Consider the following 21,784-nt stretch of genomic DNA (forward strand, 5'->3'; position numbering starts at 1 on the left):
TTCATTCTCATTAACCATAGAGATAACCACCACTGCGACTCTTTACTTGTTGTGGAAGTACCAGAGATGTCAGAGAAGCCAACCCAGAGAACATGTCTGGCTTCATCACATCCTTCGGAGGCGCACACAGCTCGGTGAACTTAACCGTGTTCTCCAGGAGCCCCGTCTGGATTACAGCCACTTCCAGTGCTCCTTGAGGCTGACTCAGGCCCAGTTTCATGACCTGCTAGCTGGGAGCGTTGACAGGATTTCTCACGGGCACACCAACTACATGCGTCCCATCCCAGCTGCGTAGCGCCTCTCCGTCTGTCTCGGAATTATTTACAAACAAATCATTTGTTGGCCTTGCTGTTTTTTTTTTGATAACTAGCCTATTAGGCTACCCTTTTGATTACAGTCTTGAGTGATTTCGCATACAATATGAGAGCCTAGTTTCTCACTCTTAGAAAAGTGGAATACCTTTGTTTCTCTATAAGTGTATCCTTCTTGAATAGGAGGCTACACCTGATTATTTGTGGAAATGGTATAAGGTATAAATGATTATGGTGCCAAGGAAAATAAATTTGGTGTTGTGAAATTTGTCATGTCGAATTGAGATGTCATGTTTTTTTTAAATCCATCTTGGAGAAATTAGTAAAAATAACATCTGGATATATAACAATAGCAACTGTAAAATCACCCTTCGGGGAGGGGCCGAGTTGTGTGGGGAGGGGCGCTCAGTGGGTTTTCCCCAAGGAAGTGTTCTCCTGGACACAGTATGACAGGTTGTGTGGTACACCCTTTGGTCTTTCTTGTCTGGAGTACACATGCTCCTTTCTGGAGCTCTTTGGGGAACTGCCAGCTCCAAGGGTTCTCCTCCCACCCAAAGTTGCCTTTCTCCGGGCACCGCTGTCGGTTGGACACCTATGGTAGCACTAGTTTGATGGAAGCCCCTTGGTCTTGCACGAACGCTAGATTGCACTTAATTGTTTTACCCTAAGTAAAACAATGCTGACTGTAAAGCACTGTCAGTTTGGCGCTTCCCAAATGGTTCCACAAACGATTTCACTGGAGCAGTGAAGGTTGTATCCTCATGCAACTTGCGTTTCAGGGCCCCAAAAAATTCTTCAAGCTGCTTCTCCAGGAACGCTGTCCCCTCAACTTCCTCTGATGGGCCTAGACAAATTGAATAGCAAAAAAATTAAAGTGTAAACGGAACAATTGAAGTCAACGTTTGTTCCTCATTGACTTCCATTGTAAATTAATTGCTTGATGAGCACCTGCAACAGTGGTTATTTTATTGTAACCACTCCAACCTACTGGGTTCCAGGTGTTTGTGTGTGTGTGTGTGTGTGTGTGTGTGTGTGTGTGTGTGTGTGTGTGTGTGTGTGTGTGTGTGTGTGTGTGTGTGTGTGTGTGCCTGCGTGCGTGTGCGTGTTTGTGTGCTTTTGTGTATGTGTGTCTGACATCTCTGTTCATCTTCTTCTCTATCAAACTGTGTGCATCTCTACCACACTTGTAGTTTATCCCGCTCTATATCATATTGTTTCCAATGCATTCATATATATTATTTCCTCATATATATAACTGCCAGAATATATATGGAATTCCACCAAATATAATGATACACCCAACCTTTCATCAAGGCAAAACAGTGTGCCTTGCCGCACTGATTTGGGACCAATGAGATAGATTGGTCGTCAGTCAACACTCAGACACTCAGAAGTTCTGACCGGGACCTTCTTTAATAGGTCCATGACAGGGACAAGCACACTTCCTCCACCAGTCTGAGACGCATTAGGAGAGAGGGACAGGCAGGTGGAGAAAATAATTTAATAACCAAGAACACAAACTATTGTAGAAAATGTATTTATCTCTTCTAATTCTTACTTAGTAATATAACTACGGTTATTGTTAGTGAGATAGACATATTCATGTGATACATTTAGTATTGACCATTTTGAGGCTTTTATTTTGAAGAATACGGAAGTCTTGTTTATGACACCGACAATGCACTTCCAACTGTGCGCAGCATCTCAAAAACTATACAACCTTTGAATAAAGTCAATCAAGTTCATAACATAGACTGTATACACCCGTTAAAAACTGAATAACTTTAAATTCAGAGATGGACCTGTCTCACGAAACGACTTTAGTCTACCTTTGGGGACGCTCCCAGCATGCAGTTCACCTCCAATGAATCGTTTGTTTTCACTTTCACTTTGGGGGAGAAGCCGCCGCTGACAGGTAAACCCACATTTGGTTATTATCAATGCAAAATAATTACAAGTTATACACTATATATTCTTTATCAATTCCCTAAAGCCTGAACGAAACAGGCCTAACATAGTTCGGAATGACTAAAAGCGCTCTTGATATGTTCTTGAAATGTAGGAAGCACGAGGTTCCTACTAGGGAGGCAGTTCTGTTTCCCTCTCAGCATAACTACTATTTCTAGTGATCTGATCCAACATCGTATTGGATCAGTCCAATATTGGATCAATCGAATATGATTCACTCCCGTGGCACTGGCGAGGGGGTGGGTTCGAGATAGGGGTTGTGCGTTGACGTCCCGACGACCCTGTCCGCAATGACCCACACACGCCTCTTTTCTTGGGTCGGCTTACCTCAGGAGGTAGAGCGGTTGTCTAGTAACAGATAGCAAGTCACTTAACCCCAACTGCTCTTGACGAGCTGGTTGCATGGTTGGCTCTGCCGTCGGTGCGTCAATGTGTGTATTAACCGTTGTAAGTCGCTTTGGATAAAAGCGTATGCTAAATGCCTTAATTGTATTTGATGGTCTTTAAACCACTTCTGTTGTTCACTTTTTTCCGTTTGATACGGAGTTTACTTCTCATAGCCAGGGCCGTTGCACCAAATCCTGGGCCCTTTATACAAGAGGTACTGATGCCCCCCCCCCCCGAATTCCCCCTACCAGCCCCCTGCGCTGAATTGTTGACGGGGGGGACGGGGGGGGGTTAGAGACGTGGCCGTGTGCGTCTCCTAACACTATGGGCTGGTGGATAATTCAAATAAAATATTTAAAAAAATAAATAAAAAAAGTCTGTCCCCCCCAGGACTGCCTCACTTTCCCCCGCAGTCCGTCGGCCCTACTCATAGCTATACCTCAGCCTGAACAGCTATTTTGTTAAATTGTTTTGAATGCCTTAAAATGTAAATATGTCTCTAAACACTGGATGTAATATAATGTTAAACTGAATATATAGCATGTGTGTTTATTTTTATTACTTTCCGTTTTAAGGTGGATGTAACATCCAGTACATCCATGTGTTCAGTCTTGCATGGTGTTGCACATTCCCTTGGGTATTAAGTGATGAATATGTTTTTGCTCCGATGTTAAGCTAGGAGGTAAGGAGCTAATGTGACCACTTGTCATAACAGTAAGAAAAGCACAACGTTGTGTTTTTTTTCAGCAATTGACCCCAGTGTTTTTTTGCCAGAGAAAGGCCCGTAGTGGACCCATCCCCTTAGGCCGTTTATTTTTTCAATGCAGGATCAAACTTTGTGTATTCTGCTGTCGTACCTCACAACCCCAGATTGCTAAAATAAACAGTGTTCTCCTTTTCCTACTGTAACCCGTAGGAGTGGTGTAAACCCAACGTTCCTTCGCCACCATGCTAGCTGTTCCTCTCCTCGTACTCCTCCTGCTGGAGGCCAGCGTTCCCTCCCTCGCGGCACAGCTACCGGGCAGCGACGCTGCCGGGACGCCTCCCCCGGCCGACCAAGCCTTCCCCTGGGAACGCATGAGGCTCCCCCAGACAGTGGTTCCCCTTCACTACAACCTCACCGTCCACCCCGACATGAACACACTCCGCTTCACCGGCGTGGTCCACATCGAACTGGAGGTCCTAGAAAACACCACGACCATCGTCCTTCACAGCAGTGAGCTGCTCATCTCCAAGGTGACGCTCCTGGTGCCTGGGGGACCTCCGACCCCCCTGCGCTTACTAGAGCACCCTGCTTCTGAACAGTTAGCTCTTCTTTCCGACCGGGTCCTCTACCAAGGCGGGACGTATGACGTTCTGCTGGAGTTTTCCGCCAACTTGTCAGATAACTATCACGGCTTCTATAAGAGCAGTTACCGTGCGAGCAGTGGGGAGATCAGGTAGGTGACTATCAGTCTATGTTGTGGCAACATGGTCTCAAAGGAATCAGTGAAATGACTACGGTCGGACGCTTCACTCGAAATCCGTGGCCACATCACGGAAACACGCCGATATCCGTGTGTGAGCCACGGAATAACAGTGTCATTTACTTGCATTGGAGCAAATTCCGTGGCCACATCACGGAAATTGAAGTGATTCCGTCAGACCACCACGGATTTTGAGTTAAGCCCCCGCTGTGGTCAAATGTGGCACACACACAGATTGAAACGGGAGCACACACACAGATTGAAACGGGAATCTGTGTGTGTGCCACGGAATATCATTGTCATTTACTTGAATTGGAGCAACTTCCGTGGACACAACAAGGACAATTTAAGTGTTTCAGTGAGAACACCCCGGGTTTTGAGTTAAGCCCCCGTGGTCGACTCGCTCGTTGAAACGGGGATCCGTGTGTGAGCCACGGAACAGCAGCGTCCTTAACTTGCATTGGAGCGAATTCCGTGGCCACATCACGGAAATCGGCGTGTTTCCGTGATGTGGCCACGGATTTCGAGTTATTCCGTCCGTAGTCATTTCACGGATTCCTGTGAGACCAGGTTGGTTGTGGATATACAACACTTCCGCGGTGATGTTGACCAAATATGTCGATTACAACTGAAGTACTAACAGCTTGACCTCTGTTCCCCAGGTACGTGGCCTCCACCCAGTTCGAGGCCACCAGCGCCCGGGCAGCCTTCCCATGCTTTGACGAGCCGGCGTTCAAAGCTAACTTCACCATTCAGATCGTACGGGAGCCACGCCATATCGCCATATCCAACATGCCCAAGGTACATGAGAGTCAGACCTGCTATTGTGACCACTGTCTGGTTGCTGTGGTGATGTTATTGCTGTGGCCACGGTGGGACCTTGGGGAAAGTGTTACTCTGGTGTTAGCTGACGTTTGTGGTGATGATGGCAGCATATCACACCGCTTTGAGGACCGTGTTGTTGCGGTGATTGTGTGGTTCGACTCGAGACGTTCCTCCTCCAGGTTGTACTTCTCTCACTGCTCCCCTTCCTCTCCAAGATAAACACAGTAGAGTTGGCCGGGGGCTTGCTGAAGGACTACTTTGACACCAGTGTGAGGATGAGCACATACCTGGTCGCCTTCATCGTGTCCGACTTCCTGTCCGTCAGCAAGACCACCCAACACGGGGTCAAGGTGAGCTGGAGGGGGTTACATGATAACTGAGGAATCTTTAAATGGACATACAATTAACTCTCTAACCAAGTAGTCATCTCATTGGCTATCAAACCAATGAGTCATACAATGGACGATCTGATTGGGTGGTTGAATGTTTCATTGACGCGTCTTGTCTTTTGTGATTTAGTCATACCTCCCCTTTTATTTATTGATGTGTTAACTGAAACAAAAAGGACATTAATGCACTGAAATTACGTGAGATTGCAATGAATTTGATGAAACACAGTTTGCTGATGCTAAATGGACACCTTGATAACCCTTAACCTCTTCATCACTAGGTCTGTAGCGTGAGTGTGAGTGTGTGAACATTTGAAAATATGACATCCCTCAGATTTCCGTTTACGCGTCACCAGAGAAGATTCACCAGACCTCCTTCGCATTGGACACTGCGGTCAAGCTGCTGGACTTCTACGATGACTTCTTTGACATCCCCTACCCGCTGCCGAAGCAGGGTATGTGGTCCGGTCCCTCATCATGATTGGTGTACAACCCTTTGCCATCATTATAAATAAATTCATAGAACTACAAATATGAACCTTGTGGTAAAAGGGCAACGACAACTTTATATGGGTATGAAATAAAGCAATAATAATATGGTTGGTAATATAAATAACAGCTTTGGACTATTAAGAGATATATCCTGCTCTAAAACTTTACTGATTGACATATGAACGAAATCTATCATGTATTTCAGGATCATGTTGGAAAACTACAATATACAAATAATTCTGTAATGCTTTAGGATTTGCTCGATGATTACTCGAGTACACCTCTGCACCCCTAGTCTCACGATCTGTACGTTTAGGGAGAACTTTTTTTTTTTTTTTTACATGTATTCAGATAAGATGAGTTCAAGTGAGATGTTATGAAGCCCTTGACTCTATCCCACAAAATATTTGGAACAGAAAACAAGCCACTAATAAAAACAATCTTCCATCTGCAATTTAAAATGTTCATTCTGTGAGAGACTTGTGTAAAAGCGCCATCTAGAGGCTCCTTGTGTCTCTGAACACAGAATAGTTCACAACGTTGCACACTATGTTCAGAAAGTCCAAAATTGAAGGTCAACAATCCTGAGATGTCTTTAAGAATCAAGCATCGTGGTGAATGAAACTATCCATCGGACACCACCTACTCCTCAGCCATGCATGGCTGAGTCCTTGTTGGGACTCCTTCTATTATCACTTTAAGTGGGAATAATTATATTCATTGTATTGAGTGAGTGCTATAATCAGTCCCATTTATTTTTTTATTTTTTTTCCCCCTCTTCAAACAAGTTAAAGCCATCGGTATTGTACCATAGTACCATAGTGGTATTGACTAGAGCAGAGTAGAGGAAATGCAAATGTACTCAAATCGATCCAAATAGATGTTGTGTTGTTAACCCTGCAGACCTGGTGGCCATCCCAGACTTCCAGTCGGGGGCGATGGAGAACTGGGGTCTGACCACCTACAGGGAGGCAGGCCTGCTCTTCCAACCCAAGTCCTCAGCCTCCGACAAGCTGGGTATCACCATGGTGATCGCTCACGAGCTGGCCCACCAGGTAACCTTTCACCTGGATCTTGCATTTCACTAGCTAGGGATATGAAGATAAAGATGAAAAAATACTATTTTAAATGTAAAATATGCAAGATTTGTTATTTTATGCTAGCTCTAGGCTACACTTTGTTGAGTTTAGACATGAGATTCCTGTACTTTGCTGCAGAGTCAAAACAATGAACAAAGATCCCTGTAGTCTTTAAGTGAGCGTCTACATGAAATAGTTTGCAGCACCTTTTTAAAAGGATGAATATATTCCTGGCTCAGGTATACAGAGCAGTATTGTGTGTGTGTGTGTGTGTGTGTGTGTGTGTGTGTGTGTGTGTGTGTGTGTGTGTGTGTGTGTGTGTGTGTGTGTGTGTGTGTGTGTGTGTGTGTGTGTGTGTGTGTGTGTGTGTGTGCGTGTGTGCTAGTATAGGAGATGTGGCTGTTTTAATTAGCAAGAGCTTCTGGTTTCATGTACCAAAGAGCCATGGCATGATGGTGCTTCATGCTGCATCACATGCTCTCACACACACACACACACACACACACACACACACACACACACACACACACACACACACACACACACACACACACACACACACACACACACACACACACACACATTAATTCCCACTTCTGATGGCTAGTAGATCAGTTAAGTCTAATCATGGTTTGATTTGATGGAGAATGCATTGTCTTTACAATCTAAAACCCATTGATCCACATGCTCATCTACAATGGTAGAAGCGCATGGGCTCCAGCAAGGGTTTCCAATGTACTTTTGCACGTGTTGGAAAGCAGTCACAAAGACGGTTTAGCTGAATGTCTTCACTTTTTACTTTTTTATTGATATTATTACTTTTACTATTAATAACTTAACATTTCTAAAGCTCTGCTGTATAACTTTTCCACTTCTCGTTTTTACTTTTCTTCCAATAGTATTGAAGTTATTAAATGTCTCGATTCAAAATAGTATATCAATGACTTGGATCAACCTAGGGAATCTCTCAAATTGAATTTACCAATTAATTATATTTTATTATTATAAATACTGCAAATATTTAGTAAAGGGAAAACCAAATGTGTTTTAATTTGATTAGAATCATAGCAAATACAATACATCCCACTACTACATGGATTATAGACATAGTGGCTAATTGCTTGTAGTTCTTTTCATCTGTGCAAAGTAACATTATCTCTCTTAAAGAAGATCAAAATGAGTTTGGCATATCCAGGGGTGAGATGGCTAACTGGGTTTCCTGTTGTTGTCTAGTGGTTTGGGAACCTGGTCACCATGGAGTGGTGGAACGATCTGTGGCTCAACGAGGGCTTCGCCAAGTTCATGGAGTTTGTCTCGGTGGACATCACCTACCCCGAGCTTCAAGTGGTGAGAGCTCCGGAGGCGTGTGGTACTCAACCCTTCTACACACCTGGCACCTTCTCTACACTTGGCTCCTTCTCTTCACCTGGTACTTGTTGGCAGTAGCTCAGGAGGTAGAGCAAGTTTACTGGTAACCGGAAGGTTGCTAGTTCGATCCCCGACTCCTCCTAGTTGAGTATCGAGGTGTCTCTGAGCATGGAACCTCACCCTGACTACTCCTGTCGAGCTGGCTGTCGCCCTGCATGGTTGAATCCGCCGTCAATGTGTGAATGATTGGTTGTAAGTCGCTTTGGATAAAAGTGTCAGCAAAATCCCCTCAATGTAAATCCCCTAAAAGCATGGCTTGAAAACTAAATTATTTTCCAACCTTCTATAAACCTGCCACACTAGGTGCATTTCCATCCCCCTGATTTTATGCGAACTTTGAAGTATCGAATCAGTAAACGGTGATGGAAACACCAACATTTGCATAAAAATCCTCTAATTCGCAAAAAGGTTTATCCGCTCGCTTAAGGTGGTTTTGAGAAATGCGAAAAATGGGAGATGGAAACACACTTTTCGAAACAGCTGTGACGTAGCGAACTTTTAACACACAGGACTGACAATCTTTCCGATTTCCGCATAACGACCGGCCATAGCAACCCTGCCGACATCAACGTGTAACGTCATCACCCTATTCCGCTCCAACCACTTGATGGAAACGCACCAAATTCCAATTACTTTTTTGCGAACTTTCTAAAGATTCGCATCACCTTTTAGATGGAAACGCAGCTACTGTCATCAGGCGGGAAACTAATTTCACTTCCCTAACCCTACACCTTTCTGACCTCTTCATTGACTTGTCCCTCCTCCCATAGGATGACTTCTTTCTGGACAAATGCTTCAATGCCATGGAGGTCGACTCTCTCACCTCCTCCCATCCCGTCTCCACCCCGGTGGAAACCCCCTCCCAGATCCGGGAGATGTTTGATGACGTCTCGTACAGCAAGGTGCCGTCCTTTTTTAACCCTTATCCCGGTGGAACACATTGAAGGCGTCTCAAGGGCGACCAGGCCGAGAGGGCGGCACAGCATGGGGGGAATTAACAACATACAACAGAATGAACCACATTTATAAAGCACAACATACAACAGAATGTACCACATTTATAAAGCACAACATACAACAGAATGAACCACATTTATAAAACACAACATACAACAGAATGTACCACATTTATAAAGCACAACATACAACAGAATGTACCACATTCATAAAGCACAACACACAACAGAATGTACCACATTTATAAAGCACAACATACAACAGAATGTACCACATTTATAAAACACAAAATACAACAGAATGTACCACATTTATATAGCGGAATATATAACGCAATGTAAAACATTAATATAACAGACCATACACCACAATGTACAACATTCATATAAAAACATACAACAGAATGTACAACATTTATAAAACAACGTACAACAGAATGTACCACATTTACAGAACAACAGAATGTACAACATTTCAGAACAAACAACAGAATGTTCTCCCATTTGGTTACCCGTCTCCCCAGATTAGGACTAGGAAGGTGAGACACCAGAATATCGGAATATAGAATTAAGGGATCACATTTTCTAATTACGACACCGGAACGGGAGGTCTGTGTATGTCTGTCCATTATGTGTCTGTGTGGGTGTGTTCATGATGTGTCTGTGTGTGTGTGTTCATGATGTGTCCGTGTTTGTGTGTTCATGATGTGTCCGTGTTTGTGTGTTCATGATGTGTCCGTGTTTGTGTGTTCATGATGTGTCCGTGTGTGTGTGTTCATGAGGTGTCCGTGCGTGTGTTCATGATGTGTCCGTGTGTGTGTGTTCATGGTGTCTGTGTGTGTGTGTTCATGGTGTCCGTGTGTGTGTGTTGATGATGTGTCTGTGTGTGTGTGTTCATGATGTGTCTGTGTGTGTGTGTTCATGGTGTCCGTGTGTGTGTGTTGATGATGTGTCTGTGTGTGTGTGTTCATGAGGTGTCCGTGCGTGTGTTCATGATGTGTCCGTGTGTGTGTGTTCATGGTGTCCGTGTGTGTGTGTTCATGATGTGTCCGTGTGTGTGTGTTCATGGTGTCTGTGTGTGTGTGTTCATGATGTGTCCGTGTTTGTGTGTTCATGATGTGTCTGTGTGTGTGTGTTCATGATGTGTCCGTGTGTGTGTGTTCATGATGTGTCTGTGTGTGTGTGTTCATGATGTGTCCGTGTGTGTGTGTTCATGGTGTCCGTGTGTGTGTGTTCATGGTGTCCGTGTGTGTGTGTTCATGATGTGTCTGTGTGTGTGTGTTCATGGTGTCCGTGTGTGTGTGTTCATGATGTGTCTGTGTGTGTGTGTTCATGGTGTCCGTGTTTGTGTGTGTGTGTTCATGATGTGTCCGTGTGTGTGTGTTCATGATGTGTCTGTGTGTGTGTGTTCATGGTGTCCGTGTTTGTGTGTTCATGATGTGTCTGTGTGTGTGTGTTCATGATGTGTCCGTGTGTGTGTGTTCATGGTGTCTGTGTGTGTGTGTGTTCATGGTGTGTCTGTGTGTGTGTGTGTGTTAGGGATCGACCGATACCGATTTTTTTAGGGCCGATACGATACCGATATTTTTTCCTCAGCCTTAGCCGATACGCCGATACGCCGATACCGATTTTCTTGAGCCGATTTTTTATTTATTTATTTTTTTTTTTTAAGGAACATTTATTGAACTTCAATATAAAAAACAATATTTAACAAATAGTAAAAACAGGTGAAGTAGAACAAGTAAGAACAAGTAGATGAACAATATTTAACAAATATTAAAAACAGGTGAGGTAGAACAAGTAAAAAAAAAAAATAATAATAATAATCTGCGAAAATCAGCCGCGTATCGGCCGATACCGATACACGTAAAAACCGCGAATATCGGCCGATAATATCGGCCGACCGATATATCGGTTGATCCCTAGTGTGTGTTCATGGTGTGTCTGTGTGTGTGTGTTCATGATGTGTCTGTGTGTGTGAACGCAGGGGGCCTGCATCCTGAACATGCTGAGGGACTTCCTGACCCCAGAGGCCTTCAATGAGGGCATCATCCGCTACCTCCGTCGCTACAGCTACCAGAACACCGTCAACAGCCACCTCTGGCAGAGCCTCTCCAACGTGAGTAGGCGTCCCCACCGTCCTCATGTGCTTCCAATTATTATTTTGTCCTCTGTTCGTACTCTCAAACAAATATCATGATCGAACTACAGTTTATACTTCTTTTTTTTATGATGATCAATCAAATGAGAATTCTGTGAGGCTTTCTTTGTTTTACATTGTAAGTAGGGCTGTCAAGCGATTAAAATATTTAATCGCGATTAATCACATTAATGTCATAGCTAACTCACGATTAATCGCGATTAATCGCAAATCTTTTTTCTATGCTAAATATCCCTTGATTTCTTTGGCCCATTAATTGTTCTCATTTTAATGCTCTTATCAACATGAGTGCATCGGCTTGCCTTGTTGGCAATTGGCATTGGCATATACTGATCAAAGCAGGAAGATACGAAAAAAAAGCCTATAGTGCAATTAAACGATGAACACACAAACATACTGCCTTGAACATAGCAGTCAGGCTACTGCTTCTTTGCTTTGAAAAAAAATGTAAATATGAATTTGCGTTAATCGCGCGATAACAAAAATGAACGCCGTTAAAATTGGTTTGCGTTAACGCCGTTAATAATGCGTTTAACTGACAACCCTAATTGTAAGGCAACAGGATTTCTGGAAGTAGAGGTCAATGGTTGCTAAAACAAGGTGTCCTAGTGTGGTTACATGCGAGTCAAGGAGTTGTGTCCACCCCGAACAGGTGTGTAAGTCCGACCAGTTTGAGGTGGGCGGAGTCCAGCAGAAGGCCTTCTGCTCCGAGGGGAAGCTGCGACCCGAGGGCTTTGTAAGTACCGACGTACCTCAATTCTCTGACAACTTTAGCAGCCAGGGAAGTAGAGCGCATGCCCCCCCATGCTGGGAATACCCATGATCCTCTGCTGAATACGCCTCAAGATCTACGGCACTTCCTGTTTTCTCGTTTGTCTGCTTTGATGCTATAAACAGCAGGAATTTGATTGGCCGGGATTTTGAATATCGTGGAATGACCCTGTGTTTGAGTACTGACAGGGACGGTGGCAAAATGTTACAGAACTTTCCCTTGTACAACAAATTTCCGGCAGGCTTTGCATTGTGTGACTTCTTGAATATAAAATATTTTAGAATATAATAAAAAAAAGAAACATGGGATTTTACTATAGAATTGTAATGATTGTGGTTGTGTATGTGTGTGTACGTGTTTGTGTAGAAATGGTACACAGACGACGAGCTGGATGTGGGCACCATCATGGACACCTGGACGCTGCAGGAGGGCTTCCCATTGGTCACGGTGGAGGTGAAAGGTCGCGAGGTCAGGCTCCATCAGGAACGCTACCTCAAGAAGGACGGTCCCGCCCTCAGCGACGGGTAAAGACTACAGAGCTTACCCAGAGAACCCCTGTTCGGGCAGGGCCATTATGTCCAATAAAAACGTGCAGGTTGTTCAGAGAGACGATCCTCCGGTTTTTCCAGTCAACAAAGGTGTAATTAATGAGTAGGGGTCCAACATCGATCAATCGATGAAAATGATTCTAATCTAATTAGATATTTGGCTAATTGAGGACATTGTTATGTGTATTCTCCTACCTTTACTTCATGGTGTGTTAAAAGAGATGATTCTTACTGTCAGGGTCACCAATGTCCTCATCAGCATTAATACTGTGCGTCGATAGGTTCCTGTGGAAGATCCCGTTGACCTACAAAACCAGCCACTCAAACACCATTCAACGCTTTCTGCTGGAGAACAAAACTGGTGAGAACCCTGTAACTTTTGAGGTCAATGCCCAACCCATTTCATATTTAGCCACCAAACCGAGTCTGATACAGAGTTTAAAGGCACCCAGTGCAACTTTCGAGGCTTAAAAATAAACATTCAATTTCTAGTCTTTTTTACACGTAGTAAGTTTCAATAACTCCATACCATTACATACCGACATTCAAGCAGCAAAGATGAGACGTCGTTGTGTGGTGAGAACTGATAGAAAATCGATAACAACAACAATGCCGCCATTTTCTTTATTTTTTGTAACCTACAATAAATAAAGCAGGCTTCCAGTCAATGGAAAAATGGCTTCTCCCCACCGGCGATTGTTGTTGTTTACGATTTTCTATCAGTTCTCACCACACAACGACGTCTCATCTTTGCTCCTTGAATGTCGATATGTAATGGTATGGAGTTATTGAAACTTACTACGTGTAAAAAAGACTAGAAATTGAATGTTTATTTTTCATTGAATGTTTACATAAAGTTGCACTGGGTGCCTTTAAGTACTCAACTTAATTTATCAAATTAATGAATTATTGTTATCTTAGAAACACATTTAACCACCACAACGAAGAAAACTAATAAGGTTAACTGATCTCTGATCCATATAAGGTGATATGGATGTCGGGGTGTGCATTATGTTTAGTAAACACAAACTGTGACTTTAGGCTGTGAAATACATTTATTCAGACCTATGCTTTTAGGGGTGACTATGTTTCCCAGATTCAAACTTACTTGATTTGGGCCACTAATATTGGGTTCATGACACCCAGTTTTTCATTATGCGCATTTAATTAGATACAATAAAAGTATACAGTAAAAAGAGGTCAAAAAACAGAATTATTATTATTATTTATTGGCTACATTTCAAATCAAAATGGCCAATGGATCAGGACCCGATAAGGGACCACTGACCGAGAACCACTGGTACATGGGCCCAACAATGGCTTCAGTCACGCTGACCCAATGGTTTCATGTCTGAGTGGGTCCAACGTGTACCTGTCCCTGCAGACGTCCTGTACCTGGAGGAGGAGGTGGACTGGGTCAAGTTCAACGTGGACATGAGCGGCTACTACATGGTGCACTACCAGGGGCAGGGCTGGAGCGGCCTGACCCGCCTGCTGCAGACCAACCACACGGCCCTGAGCAGCAGCGACCGCGCCAGCCTCATCAACAATGTCTTCCAGCTGGTCAGGTCAGGGCTCCCCTTTTAATCGCATTTACACTTCCATTTAGGGCATTTAGCAGACGCTTTAATCCAAATAAATGTACAAAGGTTCATTCACACACGTTTACTCACTGACGGTGGTGTCATCCACACAAGGCCACAGACATCTCGTTAGGTCTCTTGCTTGGGGACACCTCGACCCTCAGATAGGAGGGGCCGGTGGTCAAACTAGCATCATTCCGGTTACAAGACAACCTGCTCTAGATCCTAAACTAAGCCAAACTGGGATGGCAACAGATTATTATTTATTAATAGATTATCTGCTATAATAATTGCTATGTGGTCCCTCTCGCAAATGAGATGCCTCTCTGTGAGGCAAAGTTGGTTAAAGGTGATGTTACCATCCTATGTGTGCGTGTGTGTGTGTGTCCCAGTGTCGGCAAGGTGCCGCTGGACACGGCCCTGGAGCTGTCCTTGTACCTGTCCCGGGAGATGGAGACCCTGGCGGTCACCCAGGGCCTCAGCGAGCTGGTGCCCATCTACAAGCTGATGGAGAAGAGGGACATGAAGACGCTGGAGAACCAGATGAAGGTTCGCCTGACGCCAACCGCGTATAAGCCCCCACACATGTCCCCCAAAAGTTCCTATTCGTATTGTTTGCTGTAGGGGGGTACTGTATAAACGGTATAGAAAGTACACTGGTGTGAATTTGCGCTACAGTATGGATTTTGACGTTACCCGGAGACCGGTGTGACCGGTAGTAAGTAACACCTTAATACAGTAACGTAGATACTTTTTCATGTAAAAAGTAAAGTTACGCGCAACTCCTGAAAATATGGTAACGAAACGTAGTTCCTTCTTCAATTCGGCGCAACGTTACTTTTCCCAGGTCCAGATTTATATGCGATACTGCCTTCTCAGGCAGTATGCTATTGCGCAAGCTTGCAGGCATGCTTGCTACGCGCCTGTGTGCTTGCGCAATAGTATGGAGTTAGAATCATGCCAAAATCCCGCACACACGCAAAACGTGTTTTGCTCACGCATAACGATTCACACGCACACAAAACGTGTTTTACTCACGCACAATGATTCACACACACGCTCAGTGTGGTTTGCAAATACAAAACATCATTCAGAAACTAATGCATTTTGCTTCAGAAACATATACAGTATGTTTTACACAAAGTACAAAAAAAAATCCTTCAAGTAAACAAAACAATTCTACAAGTACGGAACACGAAAGCTGCGCGTGGATCGGAATGCATTTGCGCACGGATCGGAATGCATTTGAGCACGGATCAGCAAGGCGGAAAATTAGTGCCAAAAGTCACGTGACAAACAAATGTCCTGTGGTTCACACTACATAACAACAGGTGGCGTTGTTCCTGCCAAACCGCACGGATTCCGTATGGTTTCCGTGCGGTTTAGCACTTTTACCGCGCCATTCTAGGGCCAGTTAGTGGCTTTCTTGGCTTTCCATAGAATCCACACACGGTTGACCGGCATCAAATAAAGATTTTGGGGAGAAAAAAAGATCGTCCTGGCGGCCTTAAACTGACTCAACAGCGCCACCTGCTGTTGTGTGGTGTGAATCACAGGACATTTGTCACGTGACTTTTAGCACTAATTTTCCGCCTTGCTGATCCGTGCGCAAATGCATTCCGATCCGTGCGCAAATGCATTCCGATCCACGCGCAGCTTTCGTGTTCCGTACTTGTAGAATTGTTTTGTGTACTTGAAGGATTTTTTTTTGTACTTTGTGTAAAACATACTGTATTTGTTTCTGAAGCAAAATGCATTAGTTTGTGAATGATGTTTTTGCAAACCACACTGAGCGTGTGTGTGAATCATTGTGCGTGAGTAAAACACGTTTTGTGTGCGTGTGAATCGTTATGCGTGAGCAAAACACGTTTTGCGTGTGTGCTTCTAACAATGGCTTCAGTTAAAGTGGGTGAAATGCGTTCCTCTCAGGGCTACATCGTGGAGCTGTTACAGACCCTCATCGACCAGCAGACGTGGAGCGACTCCGGGTCGGTCTCTGAGAGGGTGCTGAGGAGCTACCTGCTGCTGTTCGCCTGCGTGCGCAACCATGCGCCCTGCGTGGAAAAGGCCAGTAGGCTCTTCCACAGCTGGAAGGCCCTGGACGGCAACATGAGGTCAGTCTCCCTTTACCTGGTCTCCAACCCTGAACCCCTCTCTTTGGTCCCGATGTAAGAGATATCTGGAGGGTAATCTGTAAGAAAGGTCCACCCGTTACTTATTAGTGAGGGAAATGAGTTTGTGAGAATGTCTGTTCTGATCAACTTTGCACCTGCCACTGTATGAGAACATTTTGATTTAAGACCACTCCAGACTCTTTCTGACCCATCATGGCACCTCTTCTAGGCTTGGGCTGTCGTTTTCTTTCAGACCTTCCTGAATGTGTATTGTGTGTGGATGATGGTTTAAGCCGCCGCACCTGGCCGAGTCTGTTGCACACCTGTTTCACATTGAGTCATCAGTGTGCACAGGTTAAACCAGGCATCACCACACACACTCAACATGGCAACATGGCGCATTAGGCCATTATATAAAAACTCCTTCCGTAAAATGGCTTTAAATATCACCACCCTGCGTCCTTTGTCTGGAGGAGCCCAGTCAGGTCCCCTAGGTGGCGTCACGTGTAGCATTGGACATGGATGGATAGTTGAACCTGTGCACACTGAGCAACAGTGCAGAGTAGACTCACCCAGCCCCAGAGTCCAATCAGTCTGACTCGGGCCAGGTGAGGCTGCTTAGAGCAACCACCTCATCCACACAGACTGCCACAGCCACATACTTTTGTAGCCTGCTCAACCCGAATGTGAGTGCCCTTCTAGGTTAAACAGCAGTTGGCGCCCTCTAAGGGAAACTCTGTGGTACCGTGGGAGTTCTCAGCAGAACATCCACCCGTGTGAAAATGGACACACCGTTGCAACTATTATATTGCTAATAATAGCTGCATATTATTGTATCTTATGATTAAATATTTAAAAAAATTATGTTTTTGAATCTCTGCAGGGTCAGGAATGAATGAACAGTCTTGTTAATGTTTGTCTTCTGCTCAACCTTAGTCCCTGCAGGATGTCAAGGTCTTCTATGTTCATCCCTCTCCAGTCTCCCCAGTGACATCAGCCTCTGCGTGTTTGCTATTGGAGCCCGCACTCCAGAGGGGTGGGACTTCCTGTATGAGATGTACGGCCGTTCCCCGGACACGTCAGTCAAGAGCCGCATAAAGACGGCGCTCTCCATCAGCCCCCTGACGGACAAACTCCACATGTGGGTCCGCGTTATAGACGGTTGGATGTGCAGTACAACACCGTTCTGGGCAATTCAGTTGTCTTCTTCCTTCCATTGCCTTTCAATTTCTTTGAGCTCTCACTCATGCTTTTGTTTTCTCTCTCTCTCTCTCTCTCTCTCTCTCTCTCTCTCTCTCTCTCTCTCTCTCTCTCTCTCTCTCTCTCTCTCTCTCTCTCTCTCTCTCTCAGACTGCTGGAGGAGAGCTTTCGTGGGGAGGTTCTGAAGACCCAGGATCTTCCCCATGTGGTGATCGCTGTTAGCAAGAACCCCCATGGCTACAAGCTAGCATGGGACTTCCTCCGGGCAAACTGGCCGGCCCTGATCAAGAAGTCAGTCTGCCTCTCGTCTCATGTCATTCCCATGTGTTAGAAAGGGTTGACCTTGGCATGGTGGCTCAATGGTTGGCACAAATCACATCTCTGCAATAATGACCGGGGTTCGAACCCAACTGGGATCTGACTGGGGTTTTTCTGTGTGGATATTATCAGTTCACATACCGAAAATCGTTGCTTTTTCAAAGTGCAGGGCCCATAGTTCAGACCTCTCAGAAAGACGGTCCATCTCAATGGGTAATCCTTCAACACAGTTGACCTGTATAATATACTTATATTTGGCTGGATGCACAAAACATTGGCTTTTAGCATCGGGCTGTTCAATGCACTGGCATATTTTTGACGACTTCTTAAACATCAAAATGTTGAAAACAGTTATATATTAATGAGATAATAATCATATTAACTCATAACCCTGCTGCCACCATCAGTGTTAACTAGCTTCTAAAAGAGGAAGTTGATGTTATGTTATTAACACTTTCCATCACTGATCTACAGATGAGTGATTATATTCAAAAGGTTTTAATACTGTGATTCTTGCAGTAAATTACTTAATACATTTGCTTTTGAAATTAATTTTTTGAAATTAATTTTAAGTGTGTGTGTGTGTGTGTGTGTGTGTGTGTGTGTGTGTGTGTGTGTGTGTGTGTGTGTGTGTGTGTGTGTGTGTGTGTGTGTGTGTGTGTGTGTGTGTGTGTGTGTGTGTGTGTGTTGTCTGTGAAGGTTTGGGGAGGGCTCAAGCTCCATAGCCCGCATGGTGACTGGAGTAACGGACCAGTACTCCACCCCACACATGCTGAAAGAGGTGAGAACACACACGGACGCATGCACCAAATTCTAAGTAGCAATTCTAAGATTTCAATGTTTGTCAGAATTCACATTTATCAAGGTTAATCCTTTTAAATCATTAGCATGGACTCATCTGCACGCTGCAATTGTTGTTTCCTTCTTCACACTTATTTCTTCAGGTTCAGGAGTTCTTTGGCTCCCTGACCAAGGAGATGGGCTCAGAGCTGAGGTGCATTCAGCAGACGTACGAGACCATTGAGTTGAATATCCGATGGGTGGACAAACACCTGCCCCTGCTGCAGGCCTGGCTGGACAAACACACGAGCAGAGGGAACACGCAACATACTCGACACGAGGACCTTTAGGTCCACCCGTTAACACTGGCAATGGAAGTGGGTTGCCCACTGTAAAGACTACTGTCTAAATAGACTTTCCCAAAACATCCAACACTTGTTGTCCGGCTTAATGAACCATTTACGAAGGTGTACCACGTGGGACCGTCTGAGTTCCACCTTTTTCTTGTAAATAGACATTTTTTTGAGGTCATTGCCCTATTGACTCAATTCTATTTTATTCTATTTTCTTAAATGGAAAATAAATAGAAATCTGGTTTCACATCTATTTGAGGTCACTGCCCTATTGACTCTATTCTATTCTGTTCAATTTTTGTAAAAGGAAAAAATATAGAAAGTTGGTTTCACAAATATTCGTGGTCATTGCCCTATTGACTCTATTCCCTGCAAATTTGTTTGGTTTGTTCCGTTTTTCTATTTGAATTAAATGGCCACATGGGTATGATCATATTTGTTCTTTTACCAGACATGGTGCATATTGTGACCATGTCATAACCCCTCTCTCTTTCCGCTGGTACTTCAGTATCAGGTCCGAAGAAACTGGACCTGATACTCAAACAGGGTTGTCCTGTTAGGTTGATTCTCGTCAGCCGTTGTCACACCAGAAGCGAAGCAGATTTTTGCCTCCTGTAACTCGCTTGAGCTTGACCATGCAAATCACAAAGTTAACTTGATTGAGTAAAAACCAACACAATCATCGAATATTCACCCATTTCTAGAGGGGGTGGGGCTTACCTCATGAATGCCAACGCTTATTTCTGCCACTTCATTCTTAAAATCTACATTTACATTTAAGGCATTTATCCAAAGCGACTTACAATAAGTACATTTGTCATAAGAAGTGCAACAATATATCGCTGTCGGTACAGTAGGGATGTTCATAGAACCAAGTGCAAGTACAACAATCGCTAGGCTAACCAATTCCCTGTGTTACAGTAATGATAGCAGCTACTGCAGTTGCTACACAGTTAGGTACTATAATACAATACAACACAATACCATACAATGTACAATGGTGGCCAGAAGGGGGAGGGTGGCTATGCAGAGTCGAGGTGGACTCTTACCAACCATAGAGATAACCACTGCTGCGACTCTTTGCTTGTTATGGAAGTACCAGAGAAGACAACCCAGAGAACATGTCTGGGTTCATAACTTCCTGCGGAGGCGCACACAGAACGGTGAAGTTCACCATCTTCTCCAGGAGCGCCGTCTGGATGACCTCCAGCGCTCCTTGTGGCTGACAAGGGTCCAGTTTCATGACCTGCTAGCTGGGAGCGGGGAAGGGGTTTCTCAGGGGGACACCAACTACAGGCGTCCCATCCCAGCTGTGGAGCGCCTGTCCGTCTGTCTCAGATGAGTGGTAGTTTCTTAATTGGTGAGTCAATCAAAATCGACACATATTTACTTGCATGTCACAAGTCAGCTGAATTAATATCACCTACTACAGCGGTATGAACCCAAAATAAACGTAGATTAGCCTGATTTGGAGTAACGTTAATGTTATCTTTAGATGATTAAAATGTTGTGTAGGAGCTTTATCCCCACATCAACAGTAGTATACCTACAAGGTTGCTAAACACATTCAGTACGCTTACATGCGCCACTCATCCAATTGCAGCCATAGTTCGACTATGCTCCTCAATTGGACAACTGCAATTGTCAGAGTATACATGGCGGTGAGAAAATCAGTCAGACTAAGGTGTATACATGCATCTTAAAAATCCAATCATAGTTTGACTAATCCAATAACTCGGTTTTCTCGAGTGTCATGTCAACGCACTGATTGTGTTAAAACCAGTATGACAAGCTGAGAAGAAACTTTTGCTTCATTTTAACTTTTGAACTGTGAGTCAAGTAACACTACCAACAATAAACACTACTAACGACCTGTAAACGCCAATCAACCCGTCAAACCACTGGCAGCAAATAGGCCTGTTATAATCATGGGGGGAGGTAGTGGACCCAACAGCACGAAACAGGGTAGGCCTGACAGATTGAGGTACAGAGGAATTTATTGAGAATCCGGGGGGCGGGAGAATGGTGGGAATCCAGTACGGGTCGAGGCGAGTCCTGACGGAGCAGCTGAAGAGCATGGAAAGGAAACTCGGGTTTGGTTGGTCAGACAGGATTACTCTTAGATGGAGGATTGCACTGAGGGGCCAAAAGGCTATACAAAATTAGCGTAGTACGATGAATCAATTAGACTTGGCCTCACTATCTTGCAGAAGTGGACGGTGTGACTAGGCCGGCCCTCATAATTATTCAGGTAGAATATTTGATTATTTTTGTAAAGGTTGGACAAATTTGACAAATTTTAACTTCCTGCAGTCTGTCTGACCAGCTGTCATTTACAGTACCTCCATCACGGTGTCAAACTGGCAGGTGGTAATTCATGATATCAGTCAACGTGGATGAGGTGACGTTTATTATTGAAGCAGAAATAAATGTAGTTTCTCTAGTTTTGACTCAACACACAATTGTTGAGACATAATAACGGTTTTCAAAACCAATCACAGAAAATAATCAGTCAGGTGGGCTGCAGAGCTGCTGGTGATGGATGTTTTTGTAGCATGTATGAAATCGTCCAGCAGAAATCTGTGTCTCGAAGTTTCTTTTTGTACTCTTGAAAGATGTTTGGAAAAAAGTTTAATAGAAAGTCTGTTTTTCAA

The 21,784-nt window shown here is 44.2% G+C and overlaps 1 protein-coding gene across 1 annotated transcript; it reads left to right on the forward strand.

The window, feature by feature from the left end:
• Positions 1 to 1,969: 1,969 nt before the first annotated feature.
• On the forward strand, positions 1,970 to 19,308 carry LOC132467882 (endoplasmic reticulum aminopeptidase 1-like). Its single transcript, XM_060065451.1, has 19 exons — positions 1,970 to 2,226; positions 3,583 to 4,105; positions 4,795 to 4,933; positions 5,173 to 5,307; positions 5,681 to 5,801; positions 6,742 to 6,893; positions 8,151 to 8,264; positions 9,116 to 9,247; positions 11,289 to 11,420; positions 12,115 to 12,198; positions 12,601 to 12,758; positions 13,064 to 13,143; positions 14,167 to 14,350; positions 14,758 to 14,914; positions 16,295 to 16,479; positions 17,459 to 17,620; positions 17,830 to 17,970; positions 18,697 to 18,778; positions 18,942 to 19,308. The coding sequence occupies exons 2-19, from the start codon at positions 3,615 to 3,617 to the stop codon at positions 19,125 to 19,127; spliced, it is 2,835 nt and encodes a 944-aa protein (XP_059921434.1). The 5' UTR covers positions 1,970 to 2,226; positions 3,583 to 3,614; the 3' UTR covers positions 19,128 to 19,308.
• The last annotated feature ends 2,476 nt before the right edge of the window (positions 19,309 to 21,784 follow it).

This window comes from Gadus macrocephalus, chromosome 11, assembly GCF_031168955.1.
Source record: "Gadus macrocephalus chromosome 11, ASM3116895v1".
NCBI lineage: Eukaryota > Metazoa > Chordata > Actinopteri > Gadiformes > Gadidae > Gadus > Gadus macrocephalus.